The 21,710-nt window shown below is 44.1% G+C and overlaps 1 protein-coding gene across 1 annotated transcript in view; it reads right to left on the bottom strand.

Annotated features, from left to right (window-relative positions):
• The window catches only part of HEG1 (heart development protein with EGF like domains 1), a 106,199-nt gene that overhangs the window by 10,815 nt on the left and 73,674 nt on the right, over nt 1-21,710 (bottom strand). Inside the window, exons 13-16 of the mRNA XM_049785532.1 lie at nt 21,341-21,501; nt 13,059-13,193; nt 7,077-7,119; nt 6,917-6,954 (exon numbers count right to left, since the gene is read on the bottom strand). Coding sequence (XP_049641489.1) covers nt 6,917-6,954; nt 7,077-7,119; nt 13,059-13,193; nt 21,341-21,501 — 377 coding nt within the window. The remainder of the gene's footprint in view (nt 1-6,916; nt 6,955-7,076; nt 7,120-13,058; nt 13,194-21,340; nt 21,502-21,710) is intronic.

Genomic DNA, 21,710 nt, shown 5'->3' with positions numbered 1-21,710 from the left:
GGCCTGCTTGGCCAGGCCTAGGGGGGGGTGCGGGATTTGGGTAACCCCAGCACCCCTCTGCCGCCTTGCTCCAGATCTCCAGGGCTTCCCCGGGCCACACCCCTGGGCAAGCCGGTGAGTTGGGTCCCTCGGTGGAGCTTGAAGGTACCCTAGGCCTTCCCCCACTATCCATGCGGCTCCTTAGGGAGGGTCTGGGTGGGGCTCTGAACTTCTGTTCTCCCAGCTTCTTGAAGGATCTCTCCTTCCTGGGAGCCGGGAGCCTAGCAGGAGGAGGTTTGGCAGGCCCACGCCATGCCGGAGGCCTGCTTGGCCAGGCCTAGGGGGGGTGCGGGATTTGGGTAACCCCAGCACCCCTCTGCCGCCTTGCTCCAGATCTCCAGGGCTTCCCCGGGCCACACCCCTGGGCAAGCCGGTGAGTTGGGTCCCTCGGTGGAGCTTGAAGGTACCCTAGGCCTTCCCCCACTATCCATGCGGCTCCTTAGGGAGGGTCTGGGTGGGGCTCTGAACTTCTGTTCTCCCAGCTTCTTGAAGGATCTCTCCTTCCTGGGAGCCGGGAGTCTAGCAGGAGGAGGTTTGGCAGGCCCACGCCATGCCGGAGGCCTGCTTGGCCAGGCCTAGGGGGGGTGCGGGATTTGGGTAACCCCAGCACCCCTCTGCCGCCTTGCTCCAGATCTCCAGGGCTTCCCCGGGCCACACCCCTGGGCAAGCCGGTGAGTTGGGTCCCTCGGTGGAGCTTGAAGGTACCCTAGGCCTTCCCCCACTATCCATGCGGCTCCTTAGGGAGGGTCTGGGTGGGGCTCTGAACTTCTGTTCTCCCAGCTTCTTGAAGGATCTCTCCTTCCTGGGAGCCGGGAGCCTAGCAGGAGGAGGTTTGGCAGGCCCACGCCATGCCGGAGGCCTGCTTGGCCAGGCCTAGGGGGGGTGCGGGATTTGGGTAACCCCAGCACCCCTCTGCCGCCTTGCTCCAGATCTCCAGGGCTTCCCTGGGCCACACCCCTGGGCAAGCCGGTGAGTTGGGTTCCTTGGTGGAGCTTGAAGGTACCCTAGGCCTTCCCCCACTATCCATGCAGCTCCTTAGGGAGGGTCTGGGTGGGGCTCTGAACTTCTGTTCTCCCAGCTTCTTGAAGGATCTCTCCTTCCTGGGAGCTGGGAGTCTAGCAGGAGGAGGTTTGGCTGGCACTGGTAATCTCTGTCCAGTCTACATTTTCAAAATTGCGCGGGGGCTATTGCCCCCGCGCGCACAAGAAACATTAATAGTACTCTCACAAGAAACATTAATAGTACTCACTATCATTGAATTATGTTTTTATGTATGCAGAATGTCCATTTTGTACTCTGCCCTTTTGCATACCCCTTCATAAGTTCATATTTCTCTTTAACTTCTTTAACTCCTATCATCATTACTCCTTTTTTACCCTTTCTAACTTAAGTACTGTTGAGTCCTAATTCACAGACCAAAGTGGTGCCCTAGAGTTAACACCCACCCAACTATTTTAAAAGGCATAAAAAGGACACATATCTTTTCAACATTTTATGGGTGTTTTCTTTGACGGCTATAACTTTTGCTAAATACTTTCTTATACAGTGATGATTTCCCCCCCCCCATGTTTTTTATCTTCTCTTTGTGAACTGCTCAATATGGAATTTGGTGTGAAAGAATCCCTCAGTTTAATACTTATGTTTGAACCAAGTCATGGGTCTTGTTGGAAATGTTCTTATGCCCCCATATATCTGATAGCACCACGTGGCTTTATATCTTGTTTGCGTAGGCACACTGACATGGGAAAATACTATACATACCAATAAGTTCTTATCTAATAGAAATGGGAACACACAAATCTTGTAGTGCAATGAGACCTTACACCCTGAACATTGACATAAAGACCTGGCACAGGCCTCAGAAGAATGGGCATTCTCCATTTACCCCTTGATCTACAGAAGACATTTACAAAACATCCAAGGTTGTATATAACATCACCCGGAGGCATTCCTGTACCAGGGACGACCCTACAGCTGCTCTGACATCGATCTACTCAAAAGAGACATCCCTTAACACTGAGAAGACAACAAGAACAATGACCTGTTTACTGGACAGGGCTTGCTGTATTGCCCCTTTATGGTGAGGTTTGTCTATAACATCACCTGGAAGCAATCCTCTACCACGGAAGACCCTACCACTGCTCAGACATCGTCCTGCTCAAAAGAGACTTCCCTTAACACTGAGAAGACTTAACAACAACAACCTGCTTACAGGACAGGGCTTCCTGCATTCCCCTTTCATGGTGAGGTGAAACGAGAAGGCACTCCACATCATGACTTCAATGTAGGACATGCAGATTCCAGAATCTTTAATACAGAAACATGAGACCAACAACAGAGACTGTGTGATAAGTGTGTTGGCGCTACGGACAATGTCTTGGAGCGAACGATAACTTTCCTGAGGCTTAGAGCTGGTCTTATGCCAGGAAACTTCAGGGGTAGGATCTCTTTGTATTTAGGCCAAGGCTATTCCTTTCCATGCCTCTCATATTTTGGTGGGCCTATGCAAACAACAATTGCCACTTTAACACCGTTTTTACTGTGCTCCTTTGACTCTAATCCTTAAAACACACCCACTTAAAATTTGAGGTTAACTTAAGCTAATATGCATGTACATGGAAATGTAAAAAATACTATGCCTCTAATGTTTAAGGAGTTACGTAAGTTTGATGGCTTTAGATTGCCTTGTGTGCTGTTAAGAAATATTATAATGTGCTACAATCTGGGGACTTGAGGGAAAAAGTAATTGCACATGGATTCTGTTTTATTTATCTTAACTTTCTTTGGTGAAAATTCAAAGTTAAGATATCAGCAAGGGGACTTCTTCTGATAATTATGTTATGGGTGATTGTCCTTCCACTGTAACTTTACCTTATCCTCTTTCTTTGCATCTTTTGTTCTCATAATTCATAATAAAAAAATTATAAAAAAAAAAAGAAGATCCCCTGCTTGGAAGTCAGCACTACATTGAATTGATAGGTATGCTTCTACGTGCTTCCTCTCGAAGCTTAAAAAACAGCATGTCCTGTTGGTATTTGCAATAAGAGATCATAGAACCCACTGTGAGCAGCACTTGTATGAAATCGTGCTCCATCTTGAGAGAGCATTTGAATTACTAAAAAAACTTGCTAAAACAAAGATGTCTGCCATCACCCCAAGACTTATGACTGCTAGGCCAAAACTGGGGCTACATTTTTCCCAGTGGACCTCTTTGGGGTGGGATGCAATCAGACTGTGGGTAGCACTGGCTTGGATTATATAAGAGAAGGAAGAACAGTAGACAAAAAGCACAAAGACTCATGACAAAGAACCTGATGCAGTGAGTAATGTACTTGTCTTACACAAGTTGACCTGGATTTCATTCTCACAACCCAAACTGTATACCCTGAGCACTGCTAGGAGTGATCCCAGAAGTAAGTCCTGAGCACTGTGCCAAGTATATCCATATATTTTTGATTGTTTAAACCCTCCCACCCCTCCCCCCCCAAAAAAACAATGTGAGGGAGCATTCATTCATATATTCACAGAAGTTAGTTCTACCTTGGGTAATAGTAATGTTTGACCTTTTCTTCTTATTTTTCTATACTTCTAAAGATCATGGGAGTTTTTTTTTTTGGTTTGTTTATTTTTGGATTACACTCAGTGATGTTCAGGGATTACTCCTGGATCTGAGCTACAGATAACTCCTGGATGGACTTAGGTAGATCATATGTGGTACTAGATGTTGAACCTTGGTCAACTGCATGCAAGGCAAGAGCCTGATTCATGGTATTCTCTCTCTAGTCCTTGTACTTCTCAAATTTTATTCATACTTCAATAAAAACACACTCTTTATTCTCATAATTAAAAATAATTAAAAAAACACAATCTTTCATCTCTAAATATATAAATATCTCTTTATCTCTGTCTCTATATTTATTTATAAAATAAATATTACATATATATATATCAAGAGATATAGTATAGCAAATAAGGCACTTGCTTTGAATACAGTTGACCTTGGTTTGATCCCTGGCACAAAATATGGACCCCAAGCACTGATAGGAGATATTTGGAGTCAGGAATAAGTCTTGAGCAGAGCTAAGTGAAACATACACACACACACACACACACACACACACACACACACACACACACACACACACACACACACACACATTTTTTAGTTTAATGAAACCTACTGCATTAGCTCCCCTGCATGTCTATGCAACACCATCACACATGGGAAGAAACACATAATCCAAACTGGACCCTGAGTGCACTGGAGAGTCTAGCAGGAGAGTGCAGCCATTCAGATACCATCGGTAGAGGAAAGGAATCCTTTGTGACAAGATGCAGATGTCACAATCGCAATCAACCTCATACCCATGATACCGAGGGGTTGGGGTCAGGGAGAGTGAGCAAAAGGCTGGAGTACATGCTTGTGTGCATATGGCTGCCAGTTGGATCCCTAGCATCACCCCCCTCCCATCAACACCAAGCATGGCCAGCTGAGCTGAGTGTCACTGGAGAGTGATCCCAGGGCCTCTGAGCAATGATGGAGAGTCCCCTGCTCAAAGGAATAACAAAAGCAAATAACAAAAGCCACAAAGGAGCAAGTCCCAGAAGTCACAAGGGCCTACCCCACAGACAGGAATAAAATTCAGGTGTCAAAACCCAACCCAGTACCCAGCACTGATTGTTGCTGCTGCTGTTATTTTATTGTTACTGCTATTATTATTATTATTATTATTATTATTATTATTATTATTATTATTATACCAGTCCCTATTAGTTGCTTTGCAACACTAAAACAAATATTGTTGTCAAAATCATAAAAAGACATTCACACACCATCAGACTTAACTAGGAGCCAGCCACGCAAGAGGAGGAAGGAGGCTGCCCTCTGCTGGACATGGATAGTTGAGGCGGAAATGAGGCTCAGGTGGAAAATTGGCTGTTTCTGGAAGTATTTTGGAATGGGCCACAGATGGTGGAGGCCATAGCTCTACCACACAGTGGCCTTGGAGCTACTTTTGAAAGGGGGAGTGTGGGGAGATAAATATTTATTCTCTGGACTGCCAGTTCTCTATCTGGTATGATAAAAATCTATGTGCTTCTAGAACTGAAACCTTTGGCTAGTCTACAGAATTCCTAATCTTCCTTTGGTTCTGCACCACCACTTAATCACTGCACTCTGCTTTTCAGAAATTCTGACCCATTTTTTGTGTGTTACATAATGGCTACATCTCACTTTTTGCCAAAATAAAATGTTATAAGATCTACAATTACTATGCTGTGAAACCTGGACATGAGGGATGTGAACCAGGGATGTGGCTCAGTGCTGGAGGCATGAAGCAGGCATAAAGCCCTGACTTAGATCCTTAGCACCACCCCAGCTCTGAATGTGATCCTGATGCCTTTGCCCTGGAGATTCCTTGCCTCACAGAAGACGTGATAGGGTACCCTGGGACCCTGGATGAGCCATAACCAGTGCTCAACCCTGAGTAAACACCACAAATCAGAGTGTCACCCAAGACTCTCAGTAACAGTGGCAGCATCAAAGCAAAGGAAGAAAAGAAAGTCTCCCAGCTGAGTTCAGCCAGAGCCTGAGATGTTTCCTGCTTGGTACTGAATCTGCTTCATATATTACTTTGTTGACATTCAAAGGAAGACAATACTGTCACTTGTTTTAGAAAAGCTTTATGCCCAAATAAAATACCATCAAGACTGCACCACTGAGAAACAGAAGCCAGTGTCTTCCATGCACGTTATATGAAATACTGATCACCTCTGACTTAGTGAACACAGACTAGGCACTACCAGCACACTGGCCTATAAAACAAGGAGTAAAGCCATCCTGACAGAAAGAAGTGTAATGGCTACATCCTCTATGGCAGAATTTCTTTTTTTTTTTTTTTCAGTTTTTGGGTCACACCCAGTAGCGCTCAGGGGTTACTCCTGGCTCAATGCTCTGAAATCGCTCCTCGCAGGCTCAGGGGACCATATGGGATGGCAGGATTTGAACCACTGGCCTTATGCATGCAAGGCAAATGCCTTACCTCCATACTATCTCTCTGGCTCCTACGGGAGGATTTCTACTGACAATTGTCTAGTATCTCTGTTAGGTTTCGGTATATCAGCATGTCAGTGAATCACATGGTATTTCTCTAAGAACAGAGTCAGAACAAAGCCCATAGGCACCACCACACTGTCCTCTGAATCTAAGGTCACTCTGGAGTCTGTCTCCAGCCCTGAGCCCCAGCTGTGATGGCACTAAAGTCTGAATCCCTGTCACCTTTTCTGGTCTAGACCTCTGAATGCAGCATCTTTGTATTTTCTTAGACTTTTTCCTGCTGAGACTCTTACTACCAACAAAACACTTACTGAATGATCTCCCACTGCTCCTCAGTGACACCAACCAACCCTCTCCACAAGCCCAGTCCACGGTGTGGCCCTCACTTATTCAGCCACCCTTTCCCCTCCTCCATTCTGTGCCTCTTTTCAGTTGTCAGTCATCCCTCTTGTCTAGAAGTCCAGACCTTAGTTCAACTTATTCCTTCTGCCAAGCAATTCTTTCTCCCTCCAGACCTACCAACCAAAGTCAAAAAGTGCCCCATTTCCTTCCTTCTGAAAAGATCTCGCAGGCATTTCTTCCTTTCCCCTTATACTTCTCTCCCTGACACCTCTCATCCCTAATTTATTGTGTTCAAATGGAGTGTCTCATGTAGAAATGTGTCTCCCCTGCCTCATCTTGCACTGCTGATGTCACTTTTCATGGTTTCCTTCCTGTACAGGAGCGCAGAAGCCTGGATTGGGGCCGAGGGTGATGGGAGACATTGGTCCAGCCCCAGCACAGGAAAACAGAAACTTAGAGGAGGGAGGGAAGCTGACTCACGGTTTCCACAGTTGAGACCACCAAGGCCAAATGGGCAACTGCAAGGAAAGACAAAAATAAAAACAAAACAAGAATTGGTTCCAGATACCACAAGCATGAACCTATCTAAGTTAGTTCTAAGCTGGATTTGTAACAAAATCATGAGAAATGAATAGCCTACCTCATACAGGTTTTATTTTCAAGCCTATAGCCATCTTCACAAGCTGAAAGAGAAAAGGAAAAGTCTATGAAATCAGAGATTTTTCTTCCCCAGTCCAAAGGACAATTAAACACCAATCCTCTGTATGCCACAAGAGTCTAGAACCCAGGACCACAAATAGCTTCAGATTTTTCTGTAACAAGACTGCTACTGTTTGACTGCATTTTACCAACATTTTTTTTTTCTTTTCAAATCTTTTTTCTTTTATTCTTGGTGAGGGGGACACCTGGCAGTGCTCAGGGCTTACTTCTAGCTCTGTCTGTGCTTAAAGATCATTCCTGATGGGGCCCAGAGAGACTTGTATGGCGCTGGTGGATCAAACCAGGGATGGTTATAAGAGAGGAGAGTGCCCTAATTCCTATACTATCTCTCTAGCCCCTTCCCCCAAAATTTTATGACTTTCAATTTTCCACTTATAGAATCATCATCACTACCACCACCTCAACCATAGCTTCTGAGTAAAGAGTAAGAAGAATTAGACTCGCAAATGCCTACGCATAGAGCCCAGCACACAGTAAGCACCAAATAACTGCTGGTGAGCGTAATTACTTTGCCACAAATGCAATCTTTTTGTAGATTCTGTGTTCCTAAGGAAACACACTTCCAGGTACACACAGAGAGATGCTCCTTTCGTATAGTCAACTAAGATTGAAGTTGCTGTCAGTTCTCTTCTATAATGATGGGGGGCTGTGATATGTACCAAATCACAGTTTTGGCGACACCTCAATGTTTGCAGGCAATTGCTCACCCTGTACCTGGTACCAGAGTTTGGACAGTGACACATCTAGTTGAGCATGAGCAGCCTGTCAGACACAACTCCTGCATATATTGGACATAATTCACAGCATCCTTGAAGGGCCCAGAGCCCCATCATTTCCCATTGGTGCTTCACAAACTTATCAGACTGGACATAGTTATACTATGATAAGTTGAGAGAGACACCATGGGCAATAATATAAACTTGGGTGGAAGTAGACAATACAAAATTACCCCAGAGACAAAGCTACAGCTTTAAGGAATGAACAAACCTAATTCTTGATTAACATATGCTATACATACCACATCAAAGTGCATGGAGGAGCAGCAGTCCCCATCCACAGGAAAGAGAACAAATACAAACATGCATTGTGCAAAGCTGAAGGTGGGGAGTAGGGAGGTGGATGCAGGGAGCACTCCTGGATATTCCATATCTATTATGAACCAGTGCATAATAATAACAAGGCAGATGGGATCAATTGTGTTCTTCTACATCTGAGCATTTAATGGTAAACATTCCCAGCATCTATTTTGTTTTCACAAGACCATGGGCCAAACACTGGAGTCTTAAGAAATGGTTTGGAACCAGTGTTGCAAATCATCTATAATCCCTCTCACAGAAGCTGACTCCGTGGAACCACTATTCCCAGCAACATTCACTTGGAGAACTAATTATTGGGATAGGAACAGCCCAAACTGCAAGACCTTGGAGAACCTTGGCACTGCTGGGTCTGAGCAGCACAGTACTGGCCAGTCTAAGCATTAAGTAGTTTACCCCAGAGTGTCTCTCAAGGCACTTGAGCACTGCCTGGGATCCTCATTGCCAATGAAACAACACAAAGGCCAACTTTTCCAAGTCCTTTGGCACTATGGGATATAGTATACCTCTTGACGAGGAGACCCCAGATAAATTTCCCCTGAGCCTGAAAGCCTAGAAAAATGGAGATGGAGCTCAGCAATCACTTTTTATTCTGGGGTTCCCAGCCTTTTCAAAAAAGGGCTTTTGGTGTCCAAAAGATCAGCACTTGAATCAGGGGCTACCTCCAACGAACATGAGAATGTTTGCTCTGGAATGTACATTTTCACTTTCCTTTAGGTCTCAGCAAAGCAGTCATTTGATTCATCTGTAACCTGACTCACCTTTTAAATTTCATCTTATTTTATTTGTGAATTTTGTTTATTTATGGGGGAAGGTGTTCTTAAGGGGTGCTCAGGAAATTCAGGTCCCTCCAAGAGATTCCCAGTCAACTAGGAGGGATGGGTCCATAGAGAGGCAGAAGATGTGCTACTCAGAACCTTCAGTGTCCCCAAGGTTCCCAGGGCACCCGGACTTCACAGAATAAAGCTCAGGTGGTCACATGGTTTGGGGATCCAGTCCAGGCTGTCAGTATGCAAGGTACATGCTTTAACCCCTATACTGTATCTCTGGGCCCTTTGCATGGATTTTTATTAGGTATTTCACATTTTATTTTATTCAAGATTCAATATTGGTTTTTTTTTTAGTTTTTTCTTTAAAAACTTTTCAATACTATTATACTCAATTTTCGATATGATTTTACTAGGTGTTTCAAATGTTTTTATTATTATCTACAAGGCCAAAACCAAATATTTTTGACTGATTAGATAAGATACAATTAGAGAAGGGGAACAAGGTCCCTCTGCCAAGTTTTTATCCAACTGAGTTTCCCTGAGTAGTGCCTTGTCTAAGAATGAACAGATGAGCAGCCCTGTATCCCAAACAGGGAAGGCACTTGAGCCATCTTCAGATGACTACTGGGCCACTGGGGTGTGAGTGCGGGGGAATTGCCCCTGAGTGACCTACAGCTCTACCGGTGCAGATTTGAGCTCTGCAATGACTCACCCCATCCATTTTGGCTGAGCTGAGCAGGCTGATGTCACACAGGCCTGTTCTATTCTAAAAACTCCTTCCTGGAAATGTTTTTATATCAAATCTACCCACCCAGTCCTGGTGAGTTGGGTGCAGCCTCCTACAGTGGCTGCTATCCAGCCCAGCTTCATGCCATCTGCTCTCCTGCCTGCATGCTGGTGGCTAACATGAGCATGAGTATAGTCCTTGAGTTCATGAGTATTCCCTAAGTTCATGGCTTAGCTGCTTGTCAAAGAAGAAAAAACCTGGGATGGTTTCTGGGGTCTGTGGAGGAAAACTACTCTGAGGTGCCTTGGCAATCGAGCTCCTCATAGCTCCACCCTATAGAAGGACTGACTTTTACATAGAAGTGAAATGACTCAGGGGCCAGCTAGCAAGTAACTCCAATTGTTATAAACTCCATATTGAAATAAAGGATATGTCTAAATTGAAGCCTTTAAAAACAAATAAAACACAAACAAACATAAAACATTGGGGACTGGATAGAGTAGGGGTTAAGGTGCTTGCTTTGCATGGGGCTGTCTCCAGTCTAATCCCCAACATCAGATATGGTTCCCTGAATACCACCAGGAGTAGCACCAGAACCAGGAATAAGCACTGAGCACAAACGTCATGAGTTGAACCTTAAGGCTCATTTGTTCTCTTGCCATGAAATAAATCAAGACACACCAGTCTTGTCTTCTTATAATTGCTGCCTTATCATCCAACACACCCCTGCTGAATCTCCCAAATTGAGTATAATCTAGAATCAAGTTTTATTTCCAAGGCTAGTGGGAGAGAGGAGGGTCTCCAAGCAGGGGTAGAGCCCATAAAGATACCTGCAAGGTAGCAGAAAGCTCAGACATGTGGAAAGACTTCTACTTCTCCTTTTACAGGGCTTTGGTCAAAGTGAACACACAAGAGAGACCTGCTTGGTGAAACACTAAAAAGTGTATTCAGAGAACAATGTAGACCTGCTAAGGACAGCTGTAAACTTATGTGGCAGAGATTCAGAACATGGGTACCCATACCCCTTGGTTCTAATTTATACAGGAGATGGAGCATCTATTAGAGGTGTCCCAAAAAGAACGCAAAATGAGTTGAAGCTCTACCGTGGATGGCCTGAAGATGTCACTGCTCACCCGTCAGAACCTAGCCAGGAGTACTGAGGATCCCCAGCATCGACTCAAGGTCTGAAAGCCCAGATACAAATCTAATCTAACTGGGAGATGAGTTCTGGGGTCCTGGGCAACAAGGTAACCAGGACTGCCTTAGGCTGCTTTTGGAACTGCCGTTGGTAAACATGAGATTGCTGGTGCCTATCTATGCCACAGCACTGAGGCAATCACTGACCACCTGCTAATGTTTGTTTCTAAGGCAATAGCTAGGAAATTACTGACTGAGAAACAGGTTAGAACTAAGAGATATCTCAATGAGCTGAGTACAGGTTTTGTATACAAGAAGTCTGGGTTTGATCCCTAGTGCCATACAGTCCTCTGAGAACTGAGTGAGGAATAGCACAGAACTGGGAGCAGATCCTGAGCACTGTTGAGTTTGTCCCCAAAACCAAATCAAAATAAGAAACAAAAGGGTAAAGCTGATGTCAGCACGAAGCCCAGGAGACAAGAGGGCTTGAGGTGTAACCTCTGGGAGTACCACACATGGGAGCACTGCTCCTGAGTCCAACCCATGCCAACATTGCCTTTTCATGCTATCAATTCACAAACCACACAGGTCTGTAGATACAAAGAGGGTTCTCTGTCACCTGAAGTATTTAAGCAAGGCAATAAACCCCTGGCTTTAAACCAGGAAAGATGGAATTAGGAGGTGGCATCTTTTTCTATCAAAGCAGCAGTCTGGGTCTGGCAGGAAAGTCATCAAGAACAGAGATGTTAGGTTGAGCTGTAGAGTAGAGCCACACATGGACCTCTGTGTGGGTCTGAAGCTCGGAATAAGCAAAGACTCTACTGTATATTTTTAGCCTCTCCTGAAGGAATGTATCCTAGAAGGGAAAGTTCTGACAATCAGTGGCAGGTCACCTCTGCCCAGTAGGGAGTTGTGCTCAGGTTCCAGGACATCTGCCAGCCAGTGGCAGATGCTGACAGAGCAGGAATGCATCTTGCCCATCAGCACAGAAGATACTGAAAACTCCATGTGGCTTTTTCCAACAAAGCATTCATTCTGGTGGTCACAAACTGCAAGAGTGTTTTTCATAAGTTGAGACAAATTGTGCTCCAGCTATGTGATTCTGTTTTGCCTTTTTCCAGAGCTTACTCCTCGCCCTTTGTGCTCAGGAGCTCAAGGATAGAATTGTAGTCAGCCATGTGCAATACCAGCACCTAAACTTCCATTCTGTCTCTCTGGCAAGATGTACATTTCTTCTAAAGTGGTCAATATTCTGGCACTAGCCTCCTGCCTCCCCAACACTGAGTGACACAAACATTTCTGCCTCCAACAGTTCATAAACCATTTAAAGCACCAACACAAATATCCAGAAACCTGTGCAAAATACAGGCACAAACCCAGATGGTTTAGAAGGTCCTACAATACACATGGCCTTTCTTTTGGAGTTGGGGTAGCACCTAAGTGGAGTGGAGCTCAGTGCACCAGGAGTCAGCCAACCAAGCTAACAGGTTCGATACTCAAACGTAAGACTGTCTTGCTACTCAGGCATTGCAGTGCCAGAACACACCAGGAACACCCCAGATCTCATGTGTGAGTGAGAGCTTGAGGGAGCATGCACTGCCAAGGGTGCTATCTCCTCCACTATCTCCTCCTATGCTATCTCCTCAGCCCTCCCATGGTCTTCCTTCATTCTTAGAATACCCCCCTTAATATCACTTTACCCACTGTTCACAGAAGCTCAAAGTAAAGGTAAACTGAGGCAAGCAAAGTAACTTGTATGAGGCAACACATGATAGATCAGATTATGACTCAGATCTTCTGAACAGCTAAAAAAACTTTGCAGGCCTGATTCCAGGCTTATATTTCCATTTAAAAAGATTAGCAGACAACAGAATAAAGTTTTGGGAATTCCAGCATTCATTTTCCTAACTTCTATCAAAGGGATGAAAAGAAAAACAAAAGAAAAGACAATGAGACCACAGCCATGGGTTCCTAAGTTTGCTTTTTCCTTTGATTAGATGGACTGGACCAGAAGAGATGATGCTAATATTCCCAGGAGGTAAAATGAAGTCAGTTCTGCTGGGAGCAAGCAGCAGGAACCTCAGCATCTTCAGTTTGGAAGGGTCATACCCCATGTGAACAGGGACCCTTGTGCAGAGGGGAACCCAGCCCTGGCAGCTGCCATTCACACGTACCTCGGCAGGAGTGATCCATCTTGTTGAACTGGAAATAGCCCAGCTTGCACTGGCAGCGCGCAATGCCATCCACATCTGTGCATAGTGAGGTCTCTCTATCACATTCTGGAGTTTTCCGCCTGCACAAGCTGCCCACTGGAACCAAAAGAAGACAATGACGTGGGGACCCTCCTCCGACCGAATCCTTAGACTCCAATAGGCTTTGAGCATATTTCCCCACCAAGTTAGCCTGAATCACCCATGTTTTCCAGGTTCTTTACTCTGCTAGCCCAGCCCATTCTTCATGTTGGCTCTTAAGCTGTTTCAGTGAAAGCTCCCACAGGCTTGTCCCTGATAAAAAAAAAAAAACACCCCCACTGTCTGGGGGTTGGAAGAGACTCCCAACTCAGAAGCCCCTGCTGACAATACTAGCTCAACAGCTAGTGTCCTCTGGACCTTCAGGGGAGCCTGCGGGGGTGGGGTGCAGGGTGAACCCCTTCCAAAAGCTGAGAAAGCCTGACCCCTTCCTGCCTCAGGCTGAAATTTGTCTGCTATCTGAAGAGGTTAGGGGAGACAATAGGGTTGGGGGGGTGGGCCTGCTTCCAGGGTTAGGGGTATTACATTGCCTACCATATTGGCACCCCATGCTGCAGGTATAGGGTGGGGTGTAGTGCCCCCTTTGAGGGCTCTCTGCAGCTACACTCAACTCAAAAGAGCAACAAAGAACCATTTCCTCCTTATCAAAAAGCATTTATTGTTCAGGGGGGTGTGAATTTCTCTAGGGCTATAATAGGCACAATGAAAGTTATGTGGAAATGTTACCCAAGAAAGTAGAACAAAAACATGAAACTGAGTAGATACTGAGAAGTCACTAGTATGAAACTGAGTAGATATTGAGAAATCACTAGTTTTTGGTGTTTTCTTTCTTACTTATTTTTTCTTTACTTATTTCTGTCTTGTGCAAGTCAAGGACCCTAACCCTTGAGTCCTATGTCCTGAGTCCCAGACATCACTTATTTATTTACACCAAGAACAGGGCTAAGCAAGACCACTGCTCACTGTGGCCAGGAGCCAAGAGCAAGGAGCCACTGGAGAGGGAGTTGCAGAAGGTCAAGCCAGATAGTTGTGGCCACCTCAGGGAACATGCCAGTCTATTAGAAATCAGTTAGCAACTTTCTAGGTGGTTGCTGGGAAGACTCCTTAATAGTGTCAGAGGCCATAAGGACTGTACCCAGAAGTGCTTGGAAGTACATGGGGTTTTGGGTATCAGACCCAGGAAGGAACTCCAGCCTTCAGGGCCCTTTCCACATCCTATCCTCAGTCCCAGGTAGCAGTTTCTGCATAACTGGTCCTGTCCAGGCAGGTGCTGTTGAAATGAACTGAGAGCAGAGCTGGGTGGTCCATGTGGAGTGCTGCCATTCACCTGCCTCCCATACTTGAAGAGTCTAAGCTACAGATGGGAGCTTGCTCCCAGGGAGGCAAGCTTAGGACACAACTGTCGTTCTCAGTGCTGAATTTCCTGTCTTTATCAGTGGCTGTCGGCATTTGAAATCAGAAGCGTATTTGTATGTGCCATAGAATCACAGAATTTCCTTTGTTTATTGTGTAGCATTTTGTGGGGAGCAAAAGGGGGAGAGTGGTATGGAGAAAACGCAGAGAAATCTCACTAGACTAACGCTGTAAGGCTGGCACCAGAGAAGCACAAAAGCTCCATAATCCCTTGTCTGAGGCTTCTGAATGCTTTGTTAAGTCCTCTAGCCTTAATAGAACACATCTCCAGGGTAGCTTTGTAGCTGACAAGGTCGGCACTCGCCTAGTCAGCAGCCAGCCTCAGCCGCCTGGCCTGATTAGATAGATATATTATGGAAGCCAATGTCACATCTTCGTTCCATCCCACCCATTTACCCAGAACTCTGGTATTATTCACCAGCCAGAAGCACCAGGATTGGCCCCTACCCTACCTCTCTACACAGAAGTAGATTCATATCAAAATGGGGATAGCAATTTCTGCTTCTGGATGGAGAGACTCTCCTTAAATCTTGAAGATCATCCCATCACAAGTCCAGCCAATGGGAACATGGTATGTCTGGCCATGCGATTGTTCTATATCCAAGGTTCTCAGGGTCTTTCCTGGGCATAACATCCGCCCAACAGACAATGAAAAACTTAGGTCAATGGATAGAGACTCCCTGGGGAAATTCCATGGGCTGAAGGCCTCGGCAGGAGCTGTGGTTCTTTGAAAGGTAAGAAAGTGGATATTTGGGGGCTGGCGAGATAGCATGGTGGTAAGGCCTTCCATGCAGAAGGATGGTGGTTTGAATCCTGCATCCCCTATGGTCCTCTGTGCCTGCCAGGGGCAATTTCTGAGTGTAGAGCCAGGAGTAACCCCTGAGCATTGCTGGGTGTGACTCAAAAAAAAAAAAAAGGAGGAGGAGGAGGAAGAGGAAGAGGAGGAAGAGGAGGAGGAGGAGGAGGAGGAAGAAGAAGAAGAAGAAGAAGAAGAAGAAGAAGAAGAAGAAGAAGAAGAAGAAGAAGAAGAAGAAGAAGAAAAAGAAGAAGAAAAAGAAGAAGAAGAAGAAGAACAACAACAACAACAACAACAACAACAACAACTCACCTTTCTGAAAACTAAGACTAGCCCCCCACCAACCCTACAATGTTTATTAGAAATACCCACATGACAGAACTGACAATGTGGACCAGCCCATCCCTGTCCAGTCAGGCCTGTCACCAACCTGTCTTTGTAGCATCTTAAGGTACAGAAGAAGCCAAGCTGGATGCTCAGGTACAACCTGGGGAGGCCTGAGCCTGTATTCAGTGGAATCTCTTGCCATTCCAGGCTCCAACAGCAGAAGAAAGAATGAGAGCTGGCTGCATAAGCAGGTATATGAACACAGAGGACATTTCTGTTCTTTTGGTATTTTGTTTATGTTTTTTTCTTGAGGATTTTTTTTTGGGGGAATGGCCATATCCAGGTGCACATGTGGCACTGAGAATTGAACCTGGGCAAGTGCCTTAATCCCTATATTATCCAGCCCCTGTACTTTCAATGTTTTCTTATGTTTGTTTGTTTTCTGGTTTGAGACCAGACTCCTGTATTCAGGGAGCACTTCTAGCGGTGCTTAGAGGACCATATAGCATACTATGGATCTGTCCCTTCACTTTTTTTTTTTTTTACTGTGGATCTAAAATTTCTTGGGGCAGTCAGAATATAGCTCAGTGTAGAACACTTGCTTTGCATGCACACATCTCTAGGATTAATCTTGGAGAAAATTTTTATTTTTATTTTTTTATTTTTTGGTTACACCCAGTGGTATTTGAGGGCTACTCCTAGCTATGCACTCAGGAATAACTTCTCATGGTACTTAGGGGGCCATATGGGATGCCAGGAATCAAACCCAGGCCAGCTGCATGCAAGGCAAGTACTTTACCTGCTGTACTATAGCTCCAGCCCCTGGAGAAAAAATTGTTCTAAACATAGCTTAAGAGCTGCCACTATGTCTCGTAATCAGCAATGCCATAGACTCCTCTGACTCTTGACTGAGGCAAACCAAGCTGCGAAAGTTCACAGAAATGCTGATCTCTCAGCTGATAGAGATTGCACTGGGGTACCTCAAAAGGAGGCAAGTCCACCGCCCTGCTAAAGCCATGGTAGTTGCCCACACGCCCACAACTGCCACCATACCAATGGTCTAGCTTCTCCATTAATCTCTGCAAAGACACCTAACCACCAAAAACAGATACACTAGTTTTGTGGCTATATTATCTGGGAATACTGTATTTCTAGAAGTCCTGACAGTCATGCCCATAAACCACAACTGCCACCATATTAGCTCATCAGCCCAGCTCCACAGATTCTTGTAGTCCTGGACTACACAGCCACATATGCACTACACAACACTTCCATAGTTCTAATACTCACATCTCAGTCACAATATACCAAATTAGATGTGAAATTATCACAGAAGCCAACACAAAACCAACAACAAACTGCTCAATTGGGAACAAATATTTAAAGTAAACCAGACAATGACATAATCACCCCACTGAGAGACAGTCAATTTTTACAAATGTGTTTGTTTGTTTTTGGGTCACACCCAGCAGCACTCAGGGGTTACTCTTGGCTCTGAACTTAGAAGTCAAACCTGACAGTCTTGGCAGACCATATGGGATACTGGGATTCAAACCAGGATCCATCCTGTGTTGGCCGCATGCAAGGCAACACATTATCACTCTGGCCCCAATTTTTAAAAATTTCTAATAAATTTTTTTATTTGTTTGTTTGTTTGTTTTGGGTCACACCCGGTAACGCTCAGGGGTTACTCCTGGCTCTATGCTCAGAAATCACTCCTGGTAGGCTCAGGGGACCACATGGGATGCTGGGATTCGAACCACCGACCTTCTGCATGCAAGGCAAACACTTTACCTCCATGCTATTTCTCCGGCCTCCAAATTTTTAATGAATTTTTTGCCAGTTTCATTACTATTTAGATGTAACAAGCAATAGTAAGTAAATTATTCATACTTACTAAGGGAGATATTGGAGGACTGGGGTCGATGGTAGAGAGAATATTGCACTGGTGGTGAGATTGGTGTTGGAACATTAAATGCCAGAAATAATTGTATTATGAACAACTTCATAAACCATGGTATATAAAACAAAGAAATGTATTAATTTAAAAAATTATATTAAAATGTAAAAAAATAATATTTTTAAATATTAAAATTTATTAAAAAAAATAGAAGGGCTGGAAAGATAGTATCTCAGGTAGGGCATTTGCCTTGCTCCATGGCCTACCCTGGTACTTTGTATGTTTCCTCAAGCCAACAGGAATGATTTCTGAGCACAAAGCCAGGAGGAAACCCTGGACATGGTCATATGTTACCCAAAAACCACATAAAAACTTTGCAAAGATGCAAGATAAATAGGGCCTTGTCAAAAAGCCACACTCAAGAGAGCAGGCAGGGTTGCAGTAAGCAGGATCTGATATATCCACATAGTGGGCCATAATATTTGCATTAAGGCAGGGAATGTATTATCGGTGACCAAAAACTAATCTGTGTAATCACACCATAAACCACCACCACCACCACCACCACCCTACCCCCTACCTCCACACCACAAAAAAATTGTAGATAAAATCTCCAAGTTTAAGAAAAAAAAAAGGAGATTGGTCAAGGGGCTTTAGTTAACCAAATACCAAATACAACAACTTCTCCCAGGATAAAATCACCTTGTTTCATCCTTTGATTTGATTGGTCCTAGACAGAGCCATAGAAATCCTTCCATACTGATTAGACCCCAGGTCATGGCGCTGGTTAGCAGAGCCATCCTTGACCTAAGGTACCTCATTTCTCATTACCAAAGCCAAATTCACCCCTGATACCATTTTCTCAACCATTTCCCCCAACCTTTCTCATACATACTAAGTCCATTCCTTATATACTTCTCAAGTGTGAATGTCCACTTCCCCTACTCACAAATATGCATGCTTTTTTTCTGAAAAACTCCTAAATACATGTACACTATGACATTCTAGGTGTATAAAACCTGACCCCACTTTCTGAAGTTTATTCTACAGCTTGTGCTGTTTATATATGCCTTTCTGGATAAACTTTGTCTTTTCAGTAAAGTCTCTCTTTCTTGTGGAGTTATTCTTGGTTTTGTACAACTGAGGCATGATGGGAATCTAACAGAACTAACTATGCAGGTAACTAGTGAGTTGAAAACCTCTTCCTACCTCCATGGGGAGAAGAATTGTGTAAACCTTGAATCACTACCAAGAAAACAAAGTCAAGCCAAACTACTATAGACTGTACTTTAGAATCTAGCTTCTTAAACTGGGAGGCAGGGAAAGATTGTATAGAATCTTAAAACCATATACCAGCCATACCAATTGCCACTTCAACACTTCACCAACTTCATCAGTTTACTGCTGATCTCTGCAGAGATACCTAATTGACAAAACTCCAGGTATGTTGGCTTTGGGCTGAAAACTTAGGAGTCTTCTTGGAATGAGGGCAGGCAGCCTCCCTCCCCAGCCCCTCTGTATTTCTAGAAGCCCCAGCAGTCAAAAATACACCCCAGCTGCCACCATGTCAGCTCATCGCCCCAACTCCAATGATACTGGAACTCCTGGGGTTAACCACCACATGACACCTCCAATTTTTAATATTGATATTCCAATTGGAACGCATCAAATTAGATGTGAAAGTAACATAGAAGCCACATTAAGTTCAACAAACAAAATCAATAACACAGAATGTTCAACTAGCAACAAACAATTTAGAAAACTTTCAGAATTTTAATGATCCTATTAAGAGAAATAACAATTTCACATTTTTTTTTTTACTAAAGATTCCTTTTTTTTCCATGACCATCTAGTTGCAAATAAGAATGTAAAGTAAATTATTTGTTGCCTGCCAAAGTGATAGACTTGGCGGTAGTTGGGAAACTGGGAACAATAATAGTGAAGGGAATTTTACACTGGTGATAGGATTGCTGTTGGGGCACTAAGTGCCAGAAATAACTGTATTGTGAGCAATTTTGTAAACCAGGTTGTTTAAATAAAGTAATAACAAATTAAAACCTGTAAACCTATTTAATTTAATTTTATTGGGGTGAGGCCTACACCCAGCAGTGCTCAGGGCTTACTCCTAGCTTTGGGTTAGTCCTGGGAACTATTGTGGAAACTATATTTTTGGAGATTAAACAGGGGTTGGCTGCAAGCAAGGCAAACACCTTGCCCCTGTACTATTTTTCCTGTATCTATATCTTTGTATTATTTTGGGGCCACACCTGGAATAATAGAAATGCTCAGGAGTTACTCAGCTCTGCACTTAGCATTTATTCTTGTTGGTGCTCAGGTAACCATATAGGATGTCAGGGATCAAATCAGGGTCAGTCGTGTGAAAAGCAAGTACCCTACCCACTCTGCCATTGCTCTGGCCCCTATATATCTATTGTATATGCCAGTTATCCTTACAAAAATTCCTCAGGCAAAAAGGATTCGCATAGCAGAAAAATTTAAGAAACCTTCCTTTTATGCCCTACTTTCAAACACTTTTCAGCACCATATAATTTTGTCAAGATGAGAGATTTACCATGTAAATACTAATATTTCAGGAATATTGCTACTATCCTTCCCTCACCATATCTAGGTCCCCCTCTCATCCATCATCTCCTTTCCAACTCCTAACCCTGCAACACTTAGCAAACAACACATACTTAGGAAGGGGGATTAGTACCAAAGTTTATGCAGACTCTACCTTGTTTGCTCTTATAATTATATAGTACAAGACAGAGACCCCATTTGGGATCCAGCACAGAACTTTCCCATACCAGAAGCAAAATTTCCCCCTTATAAGAAGCCAATGAACATTCCAAATCAGCTCTCTGAAGTTCTTGGGGGTCACTCTTGGTGTGCTTCAGGGGAAATGTGGTGCCAATGACTGAACTCAGGGTGCCCACAAAGCATGTGCTCTCTCTTATTCTTCCTCTTTTTCCTCCTCTCATTATCTTCCTCTCCTCTTCTTTCTTTTCTCCCCCTCCCAAGCAGTGCTCCAGGGACTCAGCAATTCTTGGCCTGTAATTCAATGCCAGATCTTATTCTATCTCTCCTATCAGAGAGTAGAAACTTTTATTATTATTGTTGTTGTTGTTGTTGTTGTTGTTATTTTGGTTTGGGGCCATGTTCAGCAGTTCTCAGGGCCACTCTGGGCAGAGCAGTACAGGGAATTAAACCAGAGTTCACTGCATGCAAGGCAAGTACTGATCTCTCTGGATAAGACCTGGGTCCTGAAAGGAGATAAAGTGATATGCACTGTACCCCTTCATTAACAATAGTGCAAACCACAATGTCTAAAAGGAAGAGAGAAAGAGAAATAGAGAAGGAAAGAGAAGTAAAATACCTGTCCCAGAGGGAGACAAGGAAAAGGGGGAGGAAAACTGGGAACACTGGTGGCAGAAAATGTGTTACAGTGAAGAGTGATGTACACTGTATGATTGAAACTCAACAATGAACAATTTTGTAACTACAGTGTTTAAATAAAGTACATTTAATTAAAAAAAAAACAGAATAGAATACCCCTTCATTTATTATCATTCTGTGTTATGTGTGTGTGTTGTGTATGTAATACTTTTATGGCATATGTATATACCCAAAGGAACACAGACACCAAAGCCTTTTGCAGACCACCCATGTCACAGAAAGGCTTGTTTCTTGGGTGTGAGCCCCAAATCCTTACATTTGTCTTCTAACTCTCTGCTTTACCATCTGCACAGGTGAGGACCAATCTCTTACCTCGAAAGATCCGCCTCTGGGATCCTAGAAGGTGGCAGAGATCAGCTGAGGCTCTGCAGGAGTTAGTACAGCGCTGCACCCTGTCAGCCAAGTCAAAGAGCGTAACATTGGAGGCCAAAGAAAATGTGGTCTGCAGGGCTACTGTCATTGTGCTGGACTCCCTGCAGAATAAGGGGGTCAGTTTAGAATCCCTTAATGACTGGTATATGAGGGATCTGGGGCTTTCAGAAATAAATGTCCTCTCTGTTTGTATAGAAGAAACAAGAAAGGCCAATGACTTCTGACTGGAATTACCAGGGCCTTGTTTTATGTTTCTCAAGCTCCCCCGCCCCAGTATAGAATCCCCACCCCTGCCCCGCCACCTGCCAAA

Source organism: Suncus etruscus, chromosome 13 (genome assembly GCF_024139225.1).
Source record: "Suncus etruscus isolate mSunEtr1 chromosome 13, mSunEtr1.pri.cur, whole genome shotgun sequence".
Taxonomy (NCBI): Eukaryota; Metazoa; Chordata; class Mammalia; order Eulipotyphla; family Soricidae; genus Suncus; species Suncus etruscus.
This window is presented reverse-complemented; position numbering and strand designations above follow the sequence as displayed.